This window comes from Aythya ferina (genome assembly GCF_964211825.1).
Source record: "Aythya ferina genome assembly, chromosome: 2".
Classification (NCBI taxonomy): Eukaryota; Metazoa; Chordata; class Aves; order Anseriformes; family Anatidae; genus Aythya; species Aythya ferina.
In genome coordinates, this window is record NC_140297.1 from 149,791,478 (window position 1) to 149,819,324 (window position 27,847).

The 27,847-nt window shown below is 47.0% G+C and overlaps 1 protein-coding gene across 13 annotated transcripts in view; it reads right to left on the reverse strand.

The window, feature by feature from the left end:
- The window catches only part of MTSS1 (MTSS I-BAR domain containing 1), a 118,610-nt gene that overhangs the window by 23,421 nt on the left and 67,342 nt on the right, over window positions 1-27,847 (reverse strand). For all 13 annotated transcript variants that reach the window (XM_084507719.1, XM_084507722.1, XM_084507718.1 and 10 more), the window contains exons 4-6: window positions 10,792-10,876; window positions 9,439-9,530; window positions 8,101-8,175 (exon numbers count right to left, since the gene is read on the reverse strand). In XM_084507719.1, the coding sequence (XP_084363845.1) occupies window positions 8,101-8,175; window positions 9,439-9,530; window positions 10,792-10,876 (252 nt within the window). The remainder of the gene's footprint in view (window positions 1-8,100; window positions 8,176-9,438; window positions 9,531-10,791; window positions 10,877-27,847) is intronic.

Sequence of the window (27,847 nt, forward strand, 5' to 3'; positions counted from 1 at the left end):
AGTCAGATGTTTATATGGCATGAATATAGCTCTTTCTTCAGGTATCCCTGCAACTCATTTTTTAGGTGCAGGAAAGCTTTATTAACATCCTTTGAAAGCTCCCTAATGCAGACATCAATCTGCATCAAAAGCCTTTTGAAATCAGGCGTAACTCTTCCCGCTCCCTAAATCACGAGTCGCCTCTCTCAGCACTCAGGCAGCTTGGGAATTTGAGGGATGAGATCTGTGTCCAATTGAAGCAGTTTTCTTTGCTGAGCAGCTTTGATCACAGCCAGACATCCCTGCTGCACCTGGAGGACACCAAGGAGGCGAGGGCCAGCAGCCCTCTGCTCCTCACCTACCTTGGGTCTCCATTAGTCTGGACCCACCACTTCTCTCAGAAGGGAACGTGGAGCACTGGAGAGCAATGCAGGTTTTCCCCCTTTGCATTAGGGGAAGGCCATTTGACTGTGGTATCCCTAATGGCACAATTTTTGCCTGTGGACGTGAAGCACACTTCCATAAGAACATCAGCAATCCATTATTCTCTCTCGCCCACGTTCTCTGGGTTTTAGGTTACCCATTTGGAACCATTTCCAAACCAATACAATGAGCACCATGACAGAAAACATGGGTCTCTGATCTGGAGTCAGGTAGAAAGGAGCGTGATGGCAGGGTGGCTCTGCAGAGCACACCCAGTGGCACATGGGAGAATGAGTCAACTGCCTGAAAAGGGAGGAGAAATTCAGATCCATCTTCTTGAACTGGAGCTGGGGTGTTGCAGAGGGGACCAGAAATGAAGGACCAGAAGTTGTGGACTGACTCCCACCCTGCCAGGAAGGAAGGCACCGTGCTCCGACTTGTTGCTTGACACAAGCAATTAACAGCTACTGAGCTGCAGAGCTGAACTGCTTCTCGTCATTATTAACACAAATTCACTGCTCCAAGGACAGTTTTAGTATGTTCCCTTCAGGACAGGTGCTTCACATCATTAGCACAATGTGCAAGAGCTGCAAAGGGCCAACGTGCTTTCAGTTTTAGTGGTCGGTGAGAACCAGTGCCAAAAGCCTCATGCAGCTTCTTGAATAACCCTTGTTTGAAAAGAACTTCAGCAACATGTTTGGGAGAAGAAAAACAGGCAAATCTAATTTTCAACTCAATTTCATGCCTATATTTTATAAGACAATTTAAACTACAAAGCTGTCAGTAGCAGCGAAGGAGAACAGTCATTTCTAAACGCTCTCAGTGCGAACCTGAGTGTTATAGTGCTGCTATTGAGGGAGCAGGCAATGCAGTAAATATTGATGAAATTATAATTTTCCACATTCTCACTTAAAGACTGCTCCCTCAAGCATCTTCCAGGTGTCTGTACACAACCTGAGTATTCGATGTGGGCATTTTGCAGAATTTACACTGTCTTAAAACCCTGAGCGCACCTCTGCCAGACCAGGCTCCAAGTCATTCGTTCCCAAATCCTAAGAGCCCACCTGCTTCGTGTGTCAGCATGAACAACCACTGTGAGTCCTGCACTGTGAAGCCCCACACGTAAACTCACACAGATCTAGGATTCTGCAACTGTTTATAGAAAGGTGGAAAACCTCACTGCTGCAGTGAGCTCCTTTCATCAACCAAACCCGAGTCTTTCTGGAGATTACTGGAGTTCCCAGTGAGCTCCTAACGTCCACAAGCTCCTAAGCTGTCCCTTAAAAGAAAAGCTCCAAGTTACGAAAGGAAACTTGCGGACTGCTTTACAAACCAGGAAAAGCACAAGGTGTGGTTCCACAGAAGGATGCGAGCACGAGGCGCAAGGGCCAGGCTCCAGAAGCCCAGCAGAGGCACCTCGGTGAGGAGTCCCGACCTAACCCATCCGGGCTTCTCCACCGCTGGTTTTATCTCCCAAATCCAGAAACCCCACGTTTCATTCGCATGAGGATCTCGAGGCAACCCACTTTACATTTGCAAGGCAACAGCTGAAACAAGGCCCCAATTCAAAGGGATTTGAGACGTGATCAGGCAGCAGGAGAGGAAACAATCGGGATGCTGATTCCGCCCCTTCCCCAGCACGGATTTTGATGTGACTTCTTATCTATCGGTTAAGAAAGGTGCATGCGATTTTCAGAGAAAAAAGGGGATTTGGTTCACAGGTTTACAAAAAAAACAACAGTCAGGACTTCAAGCTCTAGACTTTAAAAGTCATATTAACAATAAGAGATTCAATTAGTTGAGCATCACCTTGATGACGTGTCTGTTCCATTTAACTTCTCTCACGACTATGATATGATTTATCAGTCCACGTTAATCCCTTTCTAAAATAAACCAGAGGTTTATCTACAGTACTTATTTTCTTCTTTTACAGCGTTCCAATTAAATGCCAAAAGAAGACACCAATCAGAAGAAGGTTTGGTCATTAAGATTAGGCAATATTTTAGTTTCATTCGAAATTAAAGTCTAGGCAGTTAGTGGAGACCAGACACCATAAAGAGGCCACAGCAAGGGCTACAATAAACCAGCCACCAGGGTTACAGCATGGCACAGACTTACCCAGAGCCTCAGCTGTCAGGCAGGTGCGCATGATGAGAAATTGCAGGACACAAAATTGACACAGAAAGGAAAATAAAAAAAGTCAAACTGGTATTCCAGCACTCCTAGAGTTCAGACATTATCATCAGCTCCGAGACAAGAGAGCGAGCAGTTTCGGCTAGGCTATTTTGAACCCTTCCGTTGCTGATAAAGAGAAAGGCATTAGCTTTGCTTCTGGATGAGCTGTCGTAAATTAAACTCCCGGTTATTTAGCACACAGTTTTATTTTAAGAGATTTAAATCAGTTTCGGATCTCTGTTTAGCTTGCAGATTCGTAGGTAACCGGTGTTTCAGCCAAGTGTCACACGCTGGTCAGGCTGATGGAGTGGGACAGGGCACAACAGGGCACAAACCCTCGTATGGGACGGGGAACTCAGCACCTTGCAAAGCTCCGGGCGGGGGCTGTACTCGTAACCACAGCGCTTTTTGATGTTCTCTACAGCAATTACATTAATAGATTGGTCATTAAATAGAAAACTAATTGCTGATGCAATGTGGAAGAACATCAAAAAGATGAACCATGATACGATTTTAATTAAAAAACTATATATATATACATATATATATTTATAGTTTTGCAATAAAGCTGGCTTGCTGTCAAAAAGAAGGGAACTGTCAAGTTGCATTCAAATCTCAAGGAATGAAAATAGAGTCAAAGAAAGATCTCTGGCCATTGCTCTGCAGCATATCCAACGTGTCTTCATTGAATTTTTATAAGGTGGAGCTTGCGTTATAAGATGGAGGAGAGGAGAGGGAACAAACAGAAAAAAACTCTCAGGCACTACAGCCTCATCTGTACAGGATTTATTTTTTTTTCCCCACAACAAGGATGGTTTGCTAATTAGTTTCTCTCTTTCTGAGCAGTGTCATACTGATCCCGCAGTGAGTCCTGACCATAGTGGTGCTCACAGCAGTCTGTTGGGAGAAATAAGGCCATCTGGTGGAGACAGGGGCTGGCCTGGGGTCCTCTGTCTCCACACTGAGCAAGCCTAAGTGTAGAAGAGTGCAAAGTACCTGAATGGGAAAGTCAGTATTTGCTTTAAGAACTGAGGTGTTCCTTGGTTATAATTACATTGAAGAGCTTCATGGCTTTTAGTTAAGAGCCAGGTGGTTTGTGCAATCATCCTTGAAAACAGTATTACAATTTCAAAGACCAAAATGTTACCCAAAAACTGCTGCAAAGACTGTAAAAAGCCCCAACATGTCATCCTCGCTAATGGGGAGGAAGGAGAAGAGAAAGCACTTCTGACCGTATTACATTAAGTTACTAATCATCTACTCCCTAACCTCATTAAAAGTCTGGTAGGAGTACTTTTGAAAACCGGTAAATAACTCAAAAGTACAGCTTGGTGGCTTGGATACCCAGCATGGACAGGGCAAGAGGTTAACGGTGTACTGACTGCTGGTGGCACTCTGCCAGACTGCTACCAATCACTCAGAAACAAAACCCGGTTTTTACATTAACACACACCCTATTAACCTTGGTATTTTATTGAGAACGTTTCATATAACTCCTTTTCACAAATCCTCTTGGATTTAAACATTTTCCTCAAAGCCTGTGGGTCAGCACCACGTGAAGAACCTGAAAATGAAACCTACTGGAGAAGTTTTGGGCAGAAGTGAAATCTGCCCAGGTAATCATCAGTGTCTGAGGTGAAAGAAGCAGAGAGAACAGGGCCCACGTGCACTCCAGATTTCACACATGCATTCTGTTACACTTGAAGTTAATCGTCTGAGTTAGACACTTTTTTATAAGAAAAAAGGAACTAGAAATCGTGCACTTTGTTAACCTCCCGAATTAGTTACATGCAGAGCCGCAGCAGCTCTCTCTCCTCTGAGCTCAACGCAGCCTCCACAGCCTCCAGCAGCTTTGTACCCAGTTAGGAGGCCTCGACTCAGCAGAAACCTAAACGTGGAAGTTATTGCACGTATACACATAATTATTCTGCTGACTCGGGTTAGCTGGGCTGACTTCTGCTGCCCAGTGTTTGTCTGAAAACAAAGAGCAATTTAAGAAACGCCTGCTGGTCCACACACCATGTGGCTCTGTTTGTTCAGACAAGAGCTAAGTTTCAAGGCTGGGGCCAGGACACCCCCAGGGGCTGCACGGACCTGGGAGCTGCACTAGGAGGCTGCTTAGACTGCTTTTATTTTTCCTTATAGTCAAAGACAACAAACAGAATGAAAATCAGTCCTCTGAGGTCTTTCAAAATGCAAACCCTTCGTTTACACGCAGATTTGTCGTTTTACCAAAACTTCCCAAAAGGACGCCCATGCCTTTTTGTTTGGGAAGCTTGGTGTTTCTCACTGCAAGCTCTGGGAACGCCTTTATGGCAATTCACACGCCGACTCTGCAAACATAATTTTTGATAAATCTTAAACACCAGGCCTGAGCTTCCCAGTTGGCTGCATGGAACCAGGACATGCACAAGGCAGACAGCAGGCAAACCCAAAGGCATTCGGCCCCCCAGAGCATAGATGGGGTGCCCAACCTGCAGGACAAGCCACGTCCTCTCTCCCAAAGCTCCTCAAGATGCAGGCGAGGAGCATGGGGCTACTCCATGCAGCAGTCAGCTGGGAGAGGGAGGCTCCGCAGTCTGGTGTGGCAGGGAGAGGACGCTGCTGCCAGGATGGGAATGGGAAAAGTGTGGGGTTATATTTCAGTTCCTGGATCTGAAGCCACCCAGAGCAGAAGAGAAGCGCTTTCCCATCCAGTCAGAGCAGAGAAAGCTGGAAGGACGTTTTTAGTAGCATGCACGGTGTTTAAGCAAATTCAGAATTCGGCAAACTTCTCACTTGCCCACGGATGATCATGAGGTTACTTCAAAAATACTCTTACAAGTGTTAGGAAGGGAATTAATTCGTTATTTTTGAGTTCCCATAGGTGAGTCAGTAACTTTACAAAAAAATGAAAGGCCCAGGTCCTGCTTGGGGAAGGCCAGAACCAAAAAAAGTGAGTTTGAACTGCAGGGAAGCAGCTGCAGTCCTGTCCTCAGCCTGAGAGCTTTCCTGCCCATAGCTGAAACCTCCTTTGTGACCTAGAATGAATTCACTTCCACAGCTTTACCATTCTATAAATAAACCCCTTCTGGATTATGTTTTTGCCTGGGTGTCCCTAGGAACAACAGACTCCACAATGCAGCACACTGAACAGATCTGCCACAGGGGGACAACACTGACACTGCACTCAGACCAATGCTGCATTCCTCCAAGGTACGGACCAAAAAGGCAAAGAGGGGAAAAGGTATTTTAATTATTATTATTATTTTTAATTTAGGTGCTGTAGATTAGCCTGGCCGGAGGCTGGGAGAGCTTCTTCCTCCTGCCCAGCCGTGTCAGGTGCCCATGGGGCTGGCAGGTTTGGGTGTTTGGTCTCACATCCACACGAACCTTTACACCTCGCTGCTTCTCTCCTCCCAGGGGCTGTGAGAACAGGCATCTACAACCCTCAGCTCCCCAGCACTGCTGCAGCTCCCCCGTGTTCTTGCAGAGGCCACCTGGGAGCCTTCATTGCTTCCATTTTCTCTGTATTCGTCCCTCTGTGACCAGCTCTAACCCTGCCTCAGTTTGTGCTCCGGACCCAAACACCACATGTGGGACAGTGACTCCAAGGGATACAGCACAGAAATACAGCAGGCTCACTGGTAACACCAAAAGCATCTGACAGCATAGCGAAATTCAGCATGAGAATAACATTAAAAAAAAAAAAAAGACCCTTCAATCACAGTAGAGCTGCTATAAAAGTGATAGCAAAATGAGGGCTGCTTCACTCCCTGCCCAAAAATGTTTAATCCTGAAGGAGGACAAGGCACTTGTGAGCTGACCTCCTCTTCCCTAGACATGGCACACATTTCGGGAGGAAGACAGGAACCCAGAAAACACTGTTTCTTCCTCCAAGAGTGCAGAGAGATTTACTCTACTCAGAAGTAGGCTAAAAAGGGGATCGAGCTAGGTACTAGTCCTTACAGGGTTGTACTGGTCTGTCTGCACTGGTCTGAACTGATCCTTACTGGTCTGTACTGGTACATACTGATCTGAACTGGTCCTTACTGCCACAGAGACAGGCTCAGAAACTGTTTTCTTCTTCCCAGATCATGGGTGTACTTTCCTCAGTGCTCACCTGCCACGTGTTGAAGGGTTGCTCACATCACACAGGGGCAACAAGTGATAAAACCAGAAAGGGATGAGGAAAGGAAAAGAAACAGAGGGCATACCACAGACTCTTTAAAGCTATTGGTCTGAAGTCAGGCAATTCATCACACAAAACAAGAAACAAGTTTACACAACACCCCCAAAATACAATCTTACCACAAAAAATGTGTCCCCCTAAAGATGACCACACTGGTTAAAAACACCGAGCTTCTCCATGAGCACACGGACACACAGAGAGCCTACTGAGGTGTGCTCTTGTTTCCTGGCTTCCATCTCTCCCCTCCCTCCCTCACTCCTTTAGCCAGCTAAAATTCAAAGGGTAGTTTTCCAGCCATGTGGCTCTCTGGTAGCATAATTATTGACTCACCTATAAGGAAGGACAGTTAGAGACAGCTCATCTATGCTGGAAAATGCATGAACAGACCTAAACTGACACAATTTAAAAAGCTCAAGAAGCTCCCTGCCCCAGCATTTGCTTTGCTTGTCTCTGGGCTCACAGTTTTCAGGCGGGAGGGTAAGCACGAGTTGCAACCTGCAGGCTGAGAGCTGTACAAAGCAGGCTTCCTACCCAGCTGGGAAGAGCCCAGTGCCAGGAAAGGGAACAAGGAAGTCTGCTTCTGCACAAGCTCCGTTTCATTGCCATGAAGCCTGGTGGGGTTTGCACTTTGCTCAGTAAAACCCCCAGCGATGGCAACGCTGCGGGTACCAACGCGATGCATGTTCCCACTGACACGGTGACGAAGCTCCCGTGATGAGATGGTGGTGGGAGAGCAGTGGGAGCATGAGATTCAGCTGCTAAGAAAGCCAGATTGCCTTTGTGGAGAACTCCCTTTCTTCTCTTACTCATCTTTTAGTTTCCTGTGGTTGCCAAGCGCCCTCCCCCTGACAACAGCCCATACCACCTTCTCAGGCTCTGAGGAATAATGTAAGGGTTAGGAGATTATAGGTAGCTAGGAAAAAGAAAAAAAAGAAAAAAAAAAGAAGTGGTGGAAAGGGAGAACGGTGAGAAATGTTAATAGTTCCAGAACATTTACATAATGGCTTTTTTTATATTATTCCAAAAGATTCCCAAAGATTTTGCAGGTATCTGCACAAGTCGTGTTACAGTGTCAGTGCTCTTAACAGGAGTACGTTAGCAGCCAACGCTCTATTTTAAAACCCGATTGACTTTGTACAAACACTTTCAAGGCTTTTGTATAAGAACATTAGACAGCAGCTCCAGAATATGATTTAAATGACACGTAGTAATTGTACCCTGGTGTTCAAGTATATACCAGGAATACATTATGGGGGACCAAATTATTGCAACAGAAAATCCTACTGCCATTCAGCCTTTGTCAATGAGCACACCAGAGAAGGCTTCAAAAGTACAAGTATGGAGCAAGTTACCTTTCTTTGCTTTCTTCTGTAGCTTCAGTGTGTCAGACGATTTCTTTTTTATCTCTTGGCGGGCTTTTTTGTACTCTAAAAAAACACACAGGCTCTGTATCAGCACACTCGATGTTAAAGCAGATGCTTTTCACAGAAAAAGGCTATGTTTAAAGATATTAGGCTACAAATTTTAAGGGAATAGCTGCCGTTAATCAAAGCAGCTCAGAACTCGCATTTCGTAGTGCCTATACATGTAGCTTGATATAACATTTCAGGGTGTGAGCACATTCACATACCAAATCTTTCCCAAATAAACAAAGCCTTTACAGAAATAACAACTCAGAACACAGTACAAAATTAGAGTGCTTTTCATTTCAGACACTCAACCATTCTCAGGAATGGAAAACAGAGATGACAGGTTTCTCAAAACATCTGTGTTCAAAAACAAGTAGCCAGAAATGGCAAGGCAGAGAATATCCCGTGATTTCTACCCAGCATGAAAGCCCGGCAGAGGGAGAGGGTGCTAAAACTTTGCACGAGGAAGGGCCACATTGCCAGCTCCTTCTCGTGAAGTGGAGCACACTGCAGCTGCCCCCATTTCCAGCTGAGCTGCAAACCCTGGGAGAATCAAAATCCCAGAACAAAATATTCCACCTCTAGTCCAGGTACACCAAAGGTAAAGGTACCAGATAGGAAAACTGATACTTAAAAAAAAAAGAAAGATAAAAGGTATGTTTGCAGGTACATATACACCAATTATCCCCTTCCCATAATAAATCATGGTGATGCTGCTTCTTTAAGGTGTAGAAAAACCATTTCCATTTTGAAGGCTGCTGTTTTCAGCACCTGTGCTAGAAGGTCATCAACCCCTGGAAAAAGTTTTGCAAAGCCAAAGGCACATTTCTGGACTGCAGCAGAGAAAAAGTCACGGTGCCTAATGTTTTATAGGGCTGTGAATTCTCTGGAGGACGCGATGGCTGAGACATTTCATGATCTTAGAGTTCGCCTTCAGTGACACCCCAGGGCTTTGCAGATTTGCTCTGTCAATGTGGTGTCCCCAGTCCTCAGCACTACTGGAGAATGGACAGCTGGAGTGTGTTCACAGAGTTCAAACTAGTGACTGTTTTCCAGTGTAAAAAAACCACCCATCCTTTGTGGTCCCGCAAGCTAAAGCTTCAAAGTGTGTATGCAAGGGTTAAAATTTGTTAGGCACTTTGGGAGGGAGTGTTTCAGAAGGGAAAAGCTGCTATACATATTCAAGCACATCATTCAGTTTCCCAGAACAAACATAAAAAGAGGAAGAAAAACTAGTATTACAATCTTATTCCTATTAAAGGATTCTTCCTCTGTAACTACCTTTTGCGTGGTCTTTATCCAGTTGATTGGCCACTTTCTTCCACTCTTCCATCTGTTCTTGAAGTGGGTTTATCAGACAGTCAATTAAAGCACTAATTTTGTTGAAAAAACACAAAGAGCAATCAAATCCTGCAGATGCCCCTATTCTTATATAGAGAGCCAAGGTCAATATTGGAGTATTTTTACTTTTTGCTGTGACAGCTACCAGTGTCACAGTGTAAATACCAGAACATAAAAACGTTAAAGCTGGAGGAAGCAAAAGAAAGGACTGGATCAAAATAAAAATAATCCACACACAAGATAACCAGAATTACTCTGCAGAAGATCAGGACAGTGAGGAACAGTGCGCAAACCAGAGGAATGACCTGAAACAGGGCCAACGTAAAGAGTTAGATCCTACTCATCTGTCACACAAAAAGCAGTCCCAATGGATACCCCAGAGACCGAAAAGTCCCACACAGCCACGCAGATTGTAAAATTAAATAGCACACGGATACGCACAAGAAGATGGAGCGGCTGTACAAGGAAACAACACCCTGCCCACCAGTGTGCTTCGCCTCTCACCAGTGGAGCCGGTGACACAGCACTGGGAATGCTCCCCTAGTTAATCAATCGCATTGGGATCAAATTATTTAAGCAGCTAACGCTCGGGTAACTGGAGGCAGAAGTTCTCTCTTCAGTCAATTTCATAACTTTCTTTCTTTTAAAAGGGAAGAAGCCACCACAAGTCATCAGGGAAATAGCGAAGCATCAAATTTGGTTCACCCCAGGTCAAATATATCTTCAAGTCTTTGGTTAAAAAAGGCACACGTGCAAACTGCTACTTATTACAGAAGTAGGTTTTTTATGTATAGCTCCGCTTACACGTGGGTTAATCCTCTCCCATTACCTCTACAGTCTAACTTTAACTGCAAAAAGGGGATGATGGAATTTGCCTTTTCCAGATTTGTTTGCTGAAAGTTTGGCAGCGAGACCTCTCGGGTAAGCTGAGGAAGCAGCACAACATTTGCTGCTGCTTTAAAACTTAGTGACAAAGCTTGAAGTCCTGAAACAAAGACAGGTCAGTCACATTACTAGCCAGCTGCTCAGCACCGAGAAAAAATGGGAATTGGCAGCATTTAAAGTGACTTGAGGTGACAAGCCCGATTCCCAGAACATGCAGTGACATCCTGCCTTTCCCGGCTTTCACAACACCTCGTGCACTGGGGGAGAAAACACGTGCTGTTCTCAATGATGGGGTCACAGGTGAGCTGGAAAGCCCATACCAGAGAACAGCTTTATGCTTTCCCCACTAAAAAGGATAGTGAAGGAAAGTTGAATCTCAAGCTCTGGGCCAGGTACAGAGCCTCTCACCTTGAGAACTGCCGGAGTTTGGACTCTATACTCCTGTGTCTCATGCACATCCTGGTCAGAGCAGACCCGATTTCTCTGGTGCCACCTGAAAAACAAAACACGAGGAAGGTGAGATCCCAATGAGACTCAAGCTTGCCAGCCAGAAAGCATGTGCCAAGTCTGCCAGAGCAACTGAAAAACAGATTTGTGATAACCATAAAATCAGCTGGGCTCAGACCTCACGGGTATTTACCACCTTGGGAAGAGATTAATTCTTGTTCATCCAGAGACCAGAACCAAACAATTAAACACGACTAAAGCAGTTCTTCCCAGAAGCCTTTCATACCATCAGGCCCTACTCCTTGGCAGAAAGGTTTAACGCAAAGGACTCAAGATGTCAAAGTACAAGAAAAAGCAAAGCTGGCAACAAGGTGGGCATCTGCAGCAAGTGTGTTGTCAGCAACATTCCACATTTTGGAAAATAAACCTAAGCAATTTGATCCATTTTTCTCATACCTAGATCCTTTATACCCAATGCCTCAAAAGAATATGAAACCAACCCTACATATTCCCTTGTCTATCATGGATGCATCTCACCAGTGTACCGCACACACCTGCGATCCCAGATTGCACACATTTTTCATTAAATTGCCAGAAGATGGCACTATTTGCTCTGTGCCCTCACTCACTTCAGTTTCTGACAACTGCATGACAGCAAGAATTATTTTTATCGAGTCTTCCTCCTCAATAATTTTCCCTTTTAAAAGCTCACATCCCTCCATTTCCCTCTGCACTGCCAACGTTGATCAGCATCTTAAATTTCAGTGTTATTTTGGTTTGGTTAGCATTAGTTTTGATAATTGCTTAGTTCCCATTTGAAAAAACAAATCTATTACTGTCCAGGTACAAACATCAACATTTGCACAAAGTTTTTCCAAATTGTAATATTCTCTGGAATGGTTAAGGTCTCATCATCTACTTTGAAAGCTCATTTGATTACTAAAATAACCTTAGGCTGTAACATACAGGAAAATATCTTAAGGTTTTGTCTTTTGTTTTGTTTTGTTTTGTTTTGTTTTTTTATTGCTAAATTTGGTACTGCACAAGTAAGAAATATTTTTCTAGTGGAGAAACTTGATAACTTTAATCATTTTATTTATTTTTGTAAACGTCAAAACAGAAGTCCCCATCTTCCTGCATTCCTACAGAACTAAATCTTGTGCCCACAAAATGGCTCTGGAACAAAGACACTGACTGGAACAAATTGTGGCTATTTGGTATTTTCCATTGTCCTAAAAGATAAACAGAAAATCTTTTGTCACTTGCCCTGTTACTCGTGTTTTCATAAGGAGCTTTTGAAATCTTCTTTGGGAACACGGAAGAGCTGCAGCCTTGCTGCGTGCAGGAGGCTGAGGAAAGCATCAGGACCCAGCCTGGCTCCACAGCCGTCTCTTCCAGTGATGCTGCACGAGCTGCCATGGACTGTGGCAACCCAAAAAGCAGCACAGAAGATGGGGAGAGGAAAAATGGAGAGAGAGCAACAGCAGGAACAGGCTAATGTCCCCAGCAAAAAGCATATCTCTGTCCTGAAAGACAGGCTTCTGGGAAAGAGAAGGAAATAAAAGTGACTTGGAGGCTAACTAGGCAAAACGGCAGCAGAGATGGAGGAGAATGAACCAGAAACTTCCAGAGCCATCGGTAGAGCAATGGTCAGTCAAGTTCAAGCAAAAGTCACGTTGAAAAACTTGCTGAAACCCTTCAATTTTAAAGACTGACAATGGTTATTTAACACGGCTTTCCTACGCACAATGTATGAAACAAGGAAGAGTCATTTTAGAACAATAAATAGGAAATCAGGCACCATGTGTTTTAGGCACTAGGAAGCAAGGGTCAGTTACTATTAATATGGAACTGCAAAATAACAAAATTTGAACTGAACCACCAGTACCCAACGTATAAATATATCCACTCAACAAGTAGTACAGATGGATGGGCAAGGTCAGCAATACGGCTATGCAGAATTAGGTCTCTATATTTGCTCGTTAAAGAAATAAAAGAACAACTAGAGCCTGGAGGAAAAAGGTTATTTAATAGAAAAAAGTCCTCTGATTGGGAAGAGGGGGGTTACTGGTTCTTCCCAGCTTTTCAAACTTCATATTATCCATAAGTGTTTACAAAAGCATGGAAATTTAAGATGGCAATTTTATTCCATGAATAAAAACGACTCTAAAAAAATGAAGGAAAATGCTAATAACAGATTTGAAAAGCTTTGATGCTCTGTTTGGAAACAAGGTGGTGCAGAAAATGGATTTAGGAAGTGACATGGCAGAGGGAAGGAGCTGTGCCATTGGGATGGTTGGGAGGGCAGAGCCGGCACCCAGCTGGGTCACTGAGCACCCAGCAGCAGGCAAGGGGAGTGGGATGGGGGTGGCAAGGCTCTGTTTTAACATCACCTGCTTTCAACATCCCGTGAGGAGGCTTACAGGGAATCAGCCAGCGCTGAAGAGGATAAGCGAGGTGATCTGAACTCATAAAGCACCAGCTCTCACCAAGCATTTGCTGCCAGGGGTGCTGCTCAGTGTGCCGTGCACAGCGTAAATCCCTCCTGAACAGCACCTACCGTATGAGCTCAACTTGCCTGAAAGCAGCCCTGGGGAACACGATTGCTAGAAATGGCTATGAAAACAAAGGATTGCTGTTCCTCTGCAAAAATCGCTATTGGTTACCATCAAGCGTGCTAAAAAATGAACAAAAAACACGGGCAGAGAGGGACAGAACAAGGGGGAATGGTTTTAAACTTAAAGAGGGTAGATTTAGATTAGGTATATGGAAGAAATTCTTCACTCAGAGGGTGGTGAGGCCCTGGCACAGGCTGCCCAGAGAAGCTGTGGGTGCCCCATCCCTGTAGATGTTCAAGGCCAGGCTGGATGGGGCTTTGGGCAACCTGGGCTGGTGGGAGGTGTCCCTGCCCATGGCATGGGGTTGGAACCAGACAATTTTTAAGGTGGCCTCCAACCTAAATAATTCTGTGATTCCATGAAAAAACAAACCGTGTTTGGCCATCCTGGAAATGAGGTTTCTGCAGTCCTGCAAATTATCAGAATAAGTCTTGCAGAGAAGGCGCGTCCCCTTGTAGAGGCTTCCCAGCCACCCCCTGTGCTCCTCCTGCTACAGGACCAGTCAGTTTTCACGCAGGCTCTTGCCACAACAATTGCAATGCTGTTTGAGGCAGACAGTAGCGAGCTTTGTCTTTATTCCTCGCGGCCGTCTCGTTTGCGGCCTGCTGCCACCTCACACGGCGACAGGCAGCTCATGGGCACGGCGCGAAGCCAGCCGTGGTGGGGGCAGGCGCCCTGAAAGCTGCGGCACTGGGGAGTGGGGCTGCACCGAGGCACTGTGTGCTTCCAATTCCCATTTGAAAGCTAATGTTCAGTGTTCCCAGAGTCTATTTAAGTGTAGGAGATAGAAACCTTGGCAAGGGAGGTTTCAATGTAGGCACTCTTTGGATCCACAGAGGCAGGAACCATGTCCAGGTGTCCCTGCACCTCCACAGGTGCGACAGCTCAGGGCCCTCAGATCACCTCTGGCCGGGTTTCTGAGTGCCAAAACAGCAGCAGCAGCCTTTCCAAGTCTCATCTTCTCAGATATAACTAAACATTGTGTTCTGGGGGGCTTCAAGCAGTTCCTTGTTAAAAATCAGCCCCTAGACCGAAGGAAGGGCAGTACAGGCCCACCTCCTGAAACCCACTGCTCCGCTGCAACGTACTGCAGCAGGCCAGCAGCACCGCAGTTACACAGGGCTTTACCTCACTGTTCCCAACCCTGTTATCTGCAAGGAATTAAAATGTTTCCTGAGAAGGCAAAAAATGGGAAGTGCAGGCCTGTCGCCACACCATGATGTATTCCGGCCGAGCGCCGGGCCCACTGCTGCAGCGTTGAGCCGCCCGTGCAGGATCCCGTGCGGTGCACAGGGTTTATTTATCTCAGCCCACACGGCACCGATGCTCCCGTTTTCTGAGGGCTAGGATCGGCTGGCTACGTAACTGGCAGAAGGAAACCATTTTGTACCACAGCAGCAGTTTGGAAATGTCCAAACGTAATGAGGGAGGGTAGTTTGGACTGGCTGCTTTTACTCAGTTCCAGCCAGCCAGCCGGGGTGAGCGCGGGTAACATATGTTTTCTATAGATTATCACCCAGTTTTTACAGTGGTGGTTAACTCGCAGAATGAAAGGGTTGCCAACCCACACACTCTACAAATGGAGACTGACCTTACAAGCAGCATTAAAGTGTGCACAAGTCCTTATATTGGATGTGCAGCTTGGTATTCAAGTACAAGACAAGAGAGTTCTCAAAATGCAGTAAGATGTTCATTGCCAGAGCTGTAAGAAACCTGACCCAGCCTCCAAACTCCTTCATGGCTTATCTTAGGAAATGGGTTCAGCAGTGACCAACTGCCCACTTGCTCAAGGATACAGCCATGAAATAGGCAGCAAGCCCAGCAGAGATACCCCGTGCTATCAACACAGACCTAGTGGCCAGCAGAGCACCTGGAACAGCACTGCCATCAGGAGTGGGCTATGAGTACAGCTGCTTACAGGCAGGTCCCTGGCAAAAATTCACGACGTTTTCCAGTAGTTACAATTTCCTGAAGATAAACACAGAGGCGAGATTAGCAGACTTTTCATCAAATCAGTACGCTGGGTGGGTGACCTGAGCTCTATTCACTGCCCTGCAGCTATTCAAGTGAAATTACCGTGCTTTGGGCTCTCTGTTTATAAAATGAGGCTATGAATTATCTGCTTCTCTGACATCTACAATAACTCATCCATTAAGGCAAACAATGCTTGGGAACGGTGTAAAGCAATACTTTGAAACTGGAGACTAGAGCAGTATTCATCAGGTTTCCCACTCAGAGAGAGTGGCTTAACAAAACGCTCCTGCCAAATGCGATCAGAAAGTGGGTGATAACATCAGACGTTTCTCTTAAGTAAAAGGCAGCTCTGCCAGGCAAACATGCTTTTGCTCTCACTTTCCCTGTTTTTCCTACTCCTGCCTAAGCCTGTGAAAGACCAAAAACCGTCTTCATGTAAGATAATTAAGCGAAAGCCTGTGGACCACGGCACTACAATGAGGCCACTATAATGGCATAAATGATTTTCTTTGACGCGTGCTTGTCATTCAACGTTGCAGAGAGACAACAGGGAGAGACTGCAGCGAAGAGACTCAATTGTTTTATTAGAATCATTATGTTTGTGCTTAATAATGATCATAGACCAAGGAAATGACTATTTGATGAAATGTGCAGCTGTACGACTGCACAGCCTCTGTGTACGCCAAACAACTCCCTACAATTGACCTCTTATCTTCCTCCTCTGGCTTCACTGCCGAGCAGCCCCAGCAGGCTCACAAGATGACTGCCTTTCAGGAAGCGCCTTTAAGGCTCCAACTTACTAACCAGCTCATCTTTATCTTCCAGGGCACAGTCCAAATGTGCCAGCCTCCTCCCTCTTGTCCAAAAAGGGGAGAATGATGAAAAGCGGGTGTAATACTTTTGCCATTTCAATGTTATCAGAAGAGGCTTCCGTTAAGATTAAAGCAGGAGCTGAGCAGAGGCGAGATTATTAAATACAGCTCCGAACACAGAGGCTATGACAGGAAGACTAACAGTAGGACATTCAAGCTAATGGTCATTACTCAACCCTTATACAAACTCACGCTGTTAGAAGAGCAAGCAGTTCCCATCACTGATTGCAGAGGGCATGGACCTTGATCTCGCACAACTGTTTATGCAGATGCCCCGATGAAACGCAAGGATGATGGGATTGGTGCCAGGGTGTCACAGCAGACAGGGAAAAAAAAGGAGGGCTTTTGCCTAGAAGTGATCAGCACGGGGGTTGTAAGCAGCATCACCGGGACAGAAACCTAAAACGGGAGCTACGGTAGCACTTCATGTTTCAGTGAGTCAGTGGCTTCCAGGTAAAGCTTTTAAGCTGGAAAAACGGACCAAGAACTGCAGACAACGGGGTGATGCTGTTCAGCATCTGCCATGCAGGAAAAGAAAACAGGACACCTTTATTCCTACAACTAAAAGCCTTTCTGAGCAGCACTTGGCAAAGTCTTGAAGGTTGCAGCTCAAAACCAGCTTAAAAAAAAAAAAATCATTTCCTGGAGTATTTCAAAAAAAAAAAGCTTCAATTCAGACCTATTTCAGAGTAGACTGGATCTACAACTGTAGACTCAAGGTCAAAGTCACCTCGTGATTTTAATAGGAGTAACCGAATTTAATAACAGTGAAAAGCTGTGGCAGATCATTGTCATGTACCACAGCCCTGTCATTGTCACTGCAAGGAAAAGACTGCTTGCAGTGTTTTGCAGGCTTCTCTAGAGTGCTCTTTTGGGTATGCCACTTGGAAAAGCTATTTATAGAAGCCTGATAGGAACTTGTCACGTTAGCTAGAAGTCCACACAGCCCAGATGTTCCTGAGAAGAGAATCTATGAGGTGGTTTATTTTCTCTCTTGCAGAAGACACTAGCATTTGTTCACGGATGAGACTAGCAGGATCTTAAATTGCATTTGCATCGATTTTAAAGGAGAAAGAAGCAGCCTGAGGCAGTACAGAACAAACTAAGGCAAAAGGAATATCCCTAGCACACAGCAACCACCAGTTTTAGGAAGTCCTGAGAACAGCCCATGCCCATGTTCCAACCAGTACATTAAAGGATGTGCACGAAAGCTCTTGTGACTTCTTCTGGTCTAGCTTTTTCTTCTGCTCAGCAGCATTTCTGCCTGCTCCAGCTGTTCTCCTAGCAGGGCACAGAGGGCAAAGCCCAGCCCCATGGGAGTTAACACAAGGGCTGCCATTACACAAGCAGGGTCAGCACTGCAGCCATGCACACAGAGTTCATTGCACAGGCTCTTCTCAGTCCATCAGGCACGTTAGATACGGTCACAAACCAGCCCTGCTATCATCTTCAGTCAATTTGGGTTCAGTCAGCCTTCAAGGCACGCAGAGAAGCTCATGTGTTGCCCTCCAATTTTAAGAAAGGCATATCACAGTGGTGGAGTCACCATCCCTGGAAGTCTTTAAAAGACGTTTAGATGTAGAGCTTAGGGATATGGTTTAGTGGGGACTGTTAGCGTTAGGTCAGAGGTTGGACTCGATGATCTTGAGGTCTCTTCCAACCTAGAAATTCTGTGATTCTGTGACTTGTGTTTTCCAAGGACTATTATTTACATTTATATTTTGGAATACAAATGAATTCCTTATTGAAAACTAGAGGGCCTAGTCAGCATCTGTATTCACAACGAAGCTGTGGCCACTGTTATTGTCCGTACCTTTTCCCCATTTCTTTTCTAACGTACAGTCAGTCCCATTTCTGAAACACCTTGTGAACATCTACAACCAAGTTAGGTGCATGTGTCGATCTGCTTGAGGGTAGGAAAGCTCTGCAGGAGGATCTGGATAGGCTGCACCGATGGGCTGAGGTCAACTGCATGAAGTTTAACAAGGCCAAGTGCCGGGTCCTGCACCTGGGGCGCAATAACCCCAAGCAGAGCTACAGGCTGGGAGAGGAATGGTTGGAGAGCTGCCACGCAGAGAAGGACCTGGGAGTGATGGTGGATAGTCGGCTGAATATGAGCCAGCAGTGTGCTCAGGTGGCCAAGAAGGCCAACGGCATCCTGGCTTGTATCAGAAACAGTGTGACCAGCAGGGCTAGGGAGGTGATCGTCCCCCTGTACTCAGCTCTGGTGAGGCCACACCTCGAGTACTGTGTTCAGTTTTGGGACCCTCGCTACAAGAAGGACATCGAGGTGCTTGAGCGGGTGCAGAGAAGGGCGACGAAGCTGGTGAGGGGCCTGGAGAACAAGTCCTTCGAGGAGCGGCTGAGGGAGCTGGGCTTGTTCAGCCTGGAGAAGAGGAGGCTCAGGGGCGACCTTATCGCTCTTTTTAGGTACCTCAAGGGAGGCTGTAGCGAGGTGGGGGTTGGTCTGTTCTCCCACGTGCCTGGTGACAGGACGAGGGGGAATGGGCTTAAGTTGAGCCAGGGGAGTTTTAGGTTAGATGTTAGGAAGAACTTCTTCACTGAAAGGGTTGTGAGGCACTGGAACAGGCTGCCCAGGGAAGTGGTGGAGTCACCATCCCTGGAGGTCTTTAAAAGACGTTTAGATGTAGAGCTTAGGGATATGGCTTAGTGGGGACTGCTAGCGTTAGGTCAGAGGTTGGACTCGATGATCTTGAGGTCTCTTCCAACCTAGAAATTCTGTGATTCTGTGATCCATCTAACAGCCTTACCCTGAGCAGACCCGGCGGCGTTATGCCAAACGCTACACCCACTAACGGCTCATGGAGGCAGGCAACGTGAGTCATCGACCTCAAACTCCCTCCAAAAAAACATGTGTGCTAATAAAAAGGCCTCTTTATAATGAAAAGGGGATTCCTGAAACTGCTGAAGAGCACGAGGTCAAGCCCGTGTGCTGTTTCGTTCTCATTTTGCTGGCAGCAGCCGGACCCAAGGCACAGGCTGGGCCAGGTCTGAGGAAAAGAGGCAGGGATGCTCGGCTGGCTGCACCCAGCAAGATGCTCACTGTGTGCTCCAGATGGCCAGAAGATGAAGGCTCGGTTCAAACCTTTCAGATAGCCAGACCCATTGATCTCAGCACCTTCGTGAATCCGACTCTAAATGCACATTTAATGTCAGCGCGACGCGTGAAGAAGGCAGTAATTCAAAACCCCTGTGTTCTTCTGAAGCACGGCTCTTTATTTCGTCTGGGCGAAGCTATGAACTGCAACGTAATCTGATTAGACTGCAGCAACATTCAATGAGGGGAAGGGATAATACACTTACAGCAAACGGGCTGGAACACCAAGTGCAACTGCACCACACGCTCAGCATCACGCGTGCTCTGCTTCCGAACCTGCAGCCTCCACCGAGGCCGCGAGGAGCCGACAGGTATTTCTTCACTTCCGACAGGTATTTCTTCACTTGGAGCTGAGCTGTCAGCCTGGCAGACACCTCTAGCTACAGAAGTCAAAAGCTCCTTCGCTCGGGTCTCCCAACCACCTGTGCTGCTGATGGCAGCCCAGCAAGGATTTATTTCAGCCACGGCCAAATGGCTGCTGCCTCCAAAACACAAAATCTAGCACAACCGGGACGAGCAGGTGCAAAAAGCAGAAGAAAAAAATAAATATTTTTAAATCCAAGTCAGCAGATCTAACTGAAACCCCACAGCAAGCAGATCTGCAGAGCAAGGCAGTGCTATTTTTACACCGCTGTCACTTCTTCCAGCGGAGCACGGCTTGGAGGGGAGGATCACAGAGGGAGGCAGGGAGGCCAAAATCACGTAAAGCTGCCTTAAGAAATGATCAGTTCAAGAAGATGTTCCTGACTCAACTTCATCCCTCATGGTTTACTCACAGATTTATTTATCCAAGCTCATTTCAACACTGCCTGGTGGAAGACTGGAGATTGCAAACCCACCATCTTTCCAGACTGCTCCCCTAAATCTGAGAAGACAAGTCAAAAACATGGAGAACCTGCCCATCACTTTAACTGAATGGCAGATGATGAAAGGACCCGAGTCCAAGGCCCTGCTGTTTGCAATCACCCAGATTCCCCCCAAGCTCGTTTTGCCCAGTGCTGTATCTAAAGACAGTTGTTGTGCCGTTCATCGTGTCAATCCCCAAACAGTTCAGTTTTGTCCTCGCTGATCTGCCCTTTTATTTTTGGCAGCATCCTGCTTATTTCCAACTTCAGCTTCACCAACCTTACACTGATAATAATGAGTTTTCACAAAAACAGGGGAGAGGATCACCGCATGGGCCTGACACCAGCTGGCTGCTTAAGCCCACTGTATGAAGGAATTTGACACACAACACTGAACTTGCTCGAAAAGAAAAACAAAAGGGGGGTGGAAATATGCCACCTGTTACAGAAAGTGAAATGAGGATGGTCATCTCCAAGCAGAGGGGCCAGAACTCTGCAATTGTGGCCATGCACTCAATAAACACACACTCAGAAAGACAGAGCAAAGACTAAATTTTGGGTTTAGAGAAGGTATTGGCATTTTCTCCTTTACTTGCAAGCTCCACACATGTACCAGGCTGCACACAGCTCAGGTCCGACAGCTGACAAACACAGCACCACGCTCCCTGGATCTTTGGCTGCTTTGCATGCACAGATTCCTGTGCTCTGCAGGCAAACTCCTGCTTATCCCCCAAATCCTTCCAAACAATCCGAGCTGTCACGCTGAACCTGAAGCGTGCCTGCTTAAACCATGAAGAGTGCAGCAGGAGAAAAGCTTCACGAGTTCTTTGATTCACTGAAAGAAACAAGCACTTCTCGCAGAAAAGATCAAATGAAACTGCAAAGTTGTTGGGCGCTACAAGCACGGCATTCTGGCGTGCAGCACGACACTCTGCACTGCTGATTGGCATGCAAATGCCAGGCACGTGCTTATCTCTTTCTGTGAGGACAGAGCAACTGGATTTCTTCTTCTGAAGAGGCCCCGCTGGACTTTAGGGAGCTGGTCCCTGACTGCTGGGACAGCAGATGCACATAATTTTGCTGCACATCCCTGCTACAATGCACGCACACGCAGTGCACACCAGGTCTGTGACACGTGTGCGAGGAGGGCAAGGTTTAAAGGATCACCCAGCCTCCCTCGGGAAGAACAACTGCAAGAAGCTTCAGGAAATCCAGGTCTGAGACAATGGAAGAGACTAAAATCAAGAGACAGAAGGAAAACAAAGACAAATTAAGAACAAGTCTTTGCAAATCCTGAAATTTAAGCCTTGAAAGGGGAGCAGGAGCCGTCCTGCGCCCACAGAAGTTGCTTTGCAGCGCTGCTTGTCAATCTCTTTAGCCTTTGCCTCGCCACAGCACAAAGCACCTTTTGTGCCTCTCCCCATGCTGCAGCAGCTAGGAGAGGAGCAGGAGGGGATTCCGCCGGAGAAAAGCCTGTGGGTCCGAGCTGCTCCCTTCCAAATACTGGTGCAAAGTGTTGGGTTTACTGTCCTGCAGCATCTCATGAGAAATAAAACACAAACACCAGCTCAGGCTGGGAAGGAGCTCAGGAGGTTGTGTGGTCTGCTCAAGATGGGGCCAGCTTCGAGGAGGTTCCTGGGAGCTTGTCCAGTCTGGCTCTGAGCATCACTATGTGATGAGATACCTGGGCTCCTCTTACAGTTGCTGACTAGTGCCACTGTCAAAACTGTTTTCCTTACCTAAAGTCCAGATTTCACTGTCGCAGCAGTTCAAAACTACATTTTTCCATGCATCTGTTGGGAGGCTGCACCCCCCTGACACTGCTTGCTCCACATAACACCGTAAATTCACATGGAAAGCGTTTATTTGTCTCATCAAATAACAGCTTTGATGCCAAAGGAATTCAAACATGCACCTTCGGCACATAAAACAGCCCTGTCACACCCCAATTTGGAAAGAAATGACACGGTGGTATTTTCAAAATGACACAAACCCAATTAAAGGTCACTTGCAAAAAGCAGCCAGCTCAAGCATGAACATTTTCAGATGCACCTATGCACGCTTATTTTTTTCTGTATTTCTCACGGCTTCTCAAAAAATGAATTCACGGTGCTTTAAGGTTAAGCTGATTTGAGCCTGAGAGCACAGAACCATGCAGCTGGTCATTTGACATTTCTGGTAATGCAGGAAATCCATCTAAGCCTCCGAGCTCCTTGCACACTCGGATGCTCCCTTGTTCTCCCCAGCAGACCTCATCAACCCTCACCTACAACTCACGGTTGGCTGCGATCTATTTGCTATTAATTTGGCTATTAAAGACAAAAGGAACTGTCAAAGCTGGATGGAGGATCTCTGACCTGGGCTTTGAGCACCGTAACGCGCAGGGCTAGCATATAAATTAAAGTTTAGAGGAAGGTGCTCAGAAAGGGTCACCTCCTATTCGGAATTTATTAACTACTGCCCCCAGAGACCACCTCGATTTAGCACCGTGTAACCTGTATTCCCACACTGCGTTCCCACATTTCAGTGGTGTGGTTACACAAAAGGTTTCTCGTCCCTCCATCACTTCACCCACCTCTTCTCCTGACGATGGTCAATACGAGGGACGGTTTGCTCATGAATTGCAATCACACGCACAAACCTGCACGTGGTTAATTTGAGAAATCCCCCGTTTGTGACATTTTGTGACATGCTGGGGAAGAAAAGCCTTGCAACACCCAACAGAAAGTCAACTCGCCACGTGTTCTTCTCAAGAGCCCTTCGTAATAAACAGGCCTTGTGAAAAATTCAAGCTAGAGAGATGACGAGCCTTTCCTTCGCTAACTGCTGTGAGAGTGCCCAGGGTTTGGAAGCTTGGAGACCTGGGCTCTGGTCCCAAATCCCCAAGCATAAGTTTGACTCAGATCCATCTGCTGCTCCCCACCGTGCTCAGCCCTGGCCCAGGCTGAAAGGCAGAAATCTTGGAAGGCAGCGAGAAATACGGTCTGGAGAGAAAGGGCTCTGAAAATGAGAGAGGCAGATACCGAGCTGCCTGCCTTCCCCTGGCAGGTGGCGATGCACTGAGGCAGCTTCCCGAGCTGTGTTTCTCAAAGCCTGCACTGAGAAGGAATTAATGGATTTTATTTAAGGGGAGCTCCCTAAAAGAGGGAAAAGCTCCTCACATCATTTTGCCCCTGAGTGAAGCGCAGGCAGCTCTTGAGGGGCGGTTGAACGATGAGATCCTGCTCTTGCTCCTCAAAGCCTGTCCTTTTCCTGGCCATCCTAGAGTCAACGCAGGCCAAAACCTCTGCAAATTCAAAACTGCAGTTAAAAAGAAAAATGCACACAGGTTTTTCACATCATTTCTAGGCCAGGCACAACCTGTACCGGAGAGACTCGACCTGTACCAGCCACCAGCGGAACATTGGCCTAGTAACTAACTTTGGTACCGCAGCAGGTCAGATGTGAAAACGAGCCTTAATAACATGATACAAGGATGATTTTCAACCTTTTTTTTAATTTAATGTGCTCATTTTTAACATGGTCAGCTCCTGAAGTTACGCTCCGGCGAGCGTGACGTATCATCAGTCTTAATAGACCTCCAACAGCAGCTCCTGATTTATTTCCTCCCGTCCCACACCCTCTTCAGAGTCCTTTTCTATTTCAAGCATCAGTACCCAACGCTTTCAACATCTGCAGGTTGCCAAGCCAGTTGATCTGTGGCAAAATGGATGCTAGGTGCCTGCCAGCAGAGCCAGGCACACACGGTGCCGACACTGGGGCCAGCTGCGCCCCTTCCACCCCTTGAAGAGTGAGGCAAGGTCGGCTGCTGATCCAAGCAACCAGGTTCAAACGGTGGAAAAGCTCGGTACGTGCAAGTCTAAGTATACACAGACACAAAAAAGAGGATTAAAACCCGCTCCAAACCAAAATCCTATAAGGACAGAACCACTTGCAGCTTTCTACGCGGCTCTGAGATGAACTGCGAGCAGCTGACAAAGCCTGCGCTGTGCGGGGAGCACGAGGCACGGGGTAAAAAGATGCCCTGAAACCACAGGTGACGAGCTGTGTCGCTCCACGGCACTCAAGCCACGCTTTCCCCAGGCTCCCGAGGAGCATTTCAGCTGCTGGAGCGTCTGCTCGTGACGTAAGCTGCCCAGAACTGCAATGCAGCACTCGGGCGGGCGCCGATTAGCTCGGAATTTGTCTTCGGAGGCACCGGTGCTGTCACTCATCCCGAGCGAACTCAAGGGCATGCCTTCAGCAAAAAAAAAAAAACACGTAATTGCCATGTTTAATCTGGCCAGCTGCAATCCGTTTTCGATGCAGCCGCCCGCAAATAGGCTCCAGCCTCGATTTTGTTAGCCGTTTGTTTAAAGTAGGGAGAATAAATGAGACAATTAGAAAGATAGCCCCCGAAGAGCTGGGTTTTGGTACGGTGTAATTGGGTCTTGATGTAAGCAGGATTTCTGTAGTTAAGAAGGAAAAAAAAAAAAAAAGAAAAAAAATGCCCAAAGTATTTAGTCTTGTTAATCTGGCCGCTTCCAAAAGCATCAAAAGGCTGTGAAAGGCACGGCTCGCAGGGCAGGCTACAATAAAGCAAGAACAAGGCACCTCGGCTGGCAGTACGGGATGAAACAGCGGCACACGTGGGCTGTATTCTGGGCCGTGCATTATTTTACTATCCAGATGTGGCACAATCCTGCAGCAGCGGAGGTGGGAAGCACTACAAATCCTTCAGAGGCTGACAAATCGTGCAAGGAGTGCCCGTGTAGCTGCTGACAACGCGTTGTGCCCGGTCTGCTAAAATGCAGGGGAGCCGGGGGGAAATGGAGGTATGAAATAATGAAGAAACATCTTGAGCTGAAGAGATGTGGCAAGTTACCTGCTAGGAAAACAAAATGAACCCTATTTCACAGCGCTTAAGAAGGCGACTGAAGCCACAAAACAGGCACAAATCAGCACCAGCAATTACCTATCCAGTGCCTCCCCCTTCCCCTAACTGCAGGCAGCTCCTGCAAGTCAAGTCAGCAACTACAACGGGCAGGAGGAGAGCGAGGATCCCCAGGGACGTTTTTCCTACCAAGAACCGAACGTGAGAAGATTTCTGCTTTCAGCTTAATGTGCACACAGCAGGCGGTGCGGCACGGCCTCCTTTGAAGTCCGCCTGCCTTTTGCAAAGGGGAGAGAAAGTTAGTAGCAGAAAGGCATGAGCTTGCAGGAAGGCGAAGGGATCTTTCTGCAGAAGCTCTTTTTCCAGAGGGTACTGCCTTCCTTCAGCCCGTCCCTGTGGGCAGCAGGGACCTTTGTCTCCTTCTGTCTCTACACTGCACTCACATCTCCCAGAGGCAGCTCTGTTGCCTTGGAAAAAGTCACTGGAGCATCCGAGGATCCACCCTAGTAAGAGGAAGAACCACCAGACATGAGAACACCCCACCAAAAAGATGGGTGGAAGGAGGGAAATCAACATGGAGCAGCCCCCAGCAGCCTGTGGGATGTCAGACCACAGCTCGCCCCCTCTCGATCACAAAACCTCGTCTGCAACCTGCACCTCTCCCCCGAGGAAAGCTCTGCTCAGATTTCCGTGCCCGTTGGCCAGCAAGGTTTGGGATCTCAGCAGCTGTGAGGAAATGCTCCGTTCCTGCGCTGTGCTCCCTCATGTCATCATCACCGACCCCTTCCAAGGGTAAGGAAATGGTCAAGCTCGGAAGACGCCAGCAGTCCCATCAGTTTAACGCGGCCAACGCTCCCCAAAGGAAAAGCTTTTGGAAGGCTTCAGTCACACACACGGTCTTCAAGCCGGTCTCTAAAATAGGCCACCTCATTTATAGCAGGATACGTTTCCTGCCATAAAACATCCATATGTGGAAAATATTACAAACTTCCTGCAAAATCTATATTTAAATCGGAGCGATAATTCAGTGCTGATAGCCAGAGCTGGAGGTCTGGATGCTCCAGCATTGTTTTCTGCTGTTTTCTCTTCACGTTCTCCTCCGCCAGCACCAGAAGCCTCCTCCCAGAGAGCCGCCAAGACGGACACCACCTGTCCCTGTGACTCAGAGAGGTGAATCTCACGGGATATACGCAGTGTGAATCACCAAGGAGAGCTATTTAAGCAGAGTCCAGTATTTGATAAGCAAAAAGCATCATCTCTGTCAACCTGGACGGCTCTTCTACAGCAGGGAGCACGGGAGGAGCCGCCAGGCAAAGAGCCAGGTCGTCTCTCCATGAAACCTTCCTGCCAAGCGCCCCGGTGACCGCAGGGGCAGGAAGGACAGTCCCGTCCGAGTGACAGGGTTTCCCTGCTCAACCTCATGGGCAAGTTAACTCTAGAAAAAAAAACAACAAGTCTGCTCTCTTCTCAGTTGCCAGGAGCAGAACAACCCTGCTTCCCAAGAGATGCTCAGTGACCGATAAGGACGTATTAAATCCAGATTAACAGACTGGACTGGAGCTCCAGTTTCACTCCTGAAATTCCCTCTGAACACGAAGGCACTCCCCAAATACCTGTGATTCAGATTTCATTCTCCACAGAAGACCAACGTCAAACTGTTGGTGTTTTCGAGGACGTTTGTGCAAAGCCAAGGTAACATTTTTCAGCACGGCCTCTCTCATAAATGAATGCATCGAGCTGCACAGCGTGAGCTTGAAGGATGCGTGTGCTGAGCCTCACCTTCAGAATATGGATCTTCAAACAGCATCTTGCCCAATTTCCCCTGCTACCTTCAGACATAACACCCAGAGAAAGGAAAAAAAAAGGCAACACTATTACAATTTCTGACAGTGACCTTTAAATGTTTAACTAGCAATCTATTCTTTGCAGTCGAGATAAAGCAGCAGGTGATTAGCTTCACTATGAGTCACTATGTCCCTGTAGTGCAATAATTCAATTAGACACTTTAACAGCCTTCAATTTTGTTCAGGATCTGCTTACTAGACCCATAGTCCCCTAGCTGCAATTTTGTTTTGCCTTGCAAGCGAAGCGGGGTCAGTTCAGGTCAGCGCTGGATCGAAGGAGAGGTCTCGTGGTAAATCCCAGATGCCCCAAGGAATGGGGGTGGTGTTTCCAGAAGAGGCACCATGAACAAGAGCTCTGGGAGAAGAGCTGGAGCTCGTGCCTGGATGCAATTTGCAAAATTTTGAGCCCCTGACCTCAAAATTCACACATACCCTGAGAAGCTGTGGGTGCCCCATCCCTGGAGGTGCTCAAGGCCAGGCTGGATGGGGCTTTGGGCAACCTGGGCTGGCGGGAGGTGTCCCTGCCCATGGCAGGGGGTTGGAACTGGGTGATCTTTAAGGTCCCTTCCAACCCAACCCATTCTGTGATCCTGTATTTCATTTTCTCCAGCTACACCAGCCACAGCATTCTTCAGTTTCTATTGCAGCTGCTGCAGAGACTCTTAAAGCTTTGTCTCGCATCTTCAGGAACAGCTTCAGCGTGGCGGTGTGTGAACCCCTGCCTACCTTCATCTTCTGCCCAACCACCCCTCCGCTGGCTTTACCGTGCCAGGATGCAGTTGGAACAGCTGATGAAAGCTGCCTGTGCAGTAAGCAATGCCCAACCTCACCATCATTCCACTACACACAGATTTTTAGAAGTTACTCAGGAAA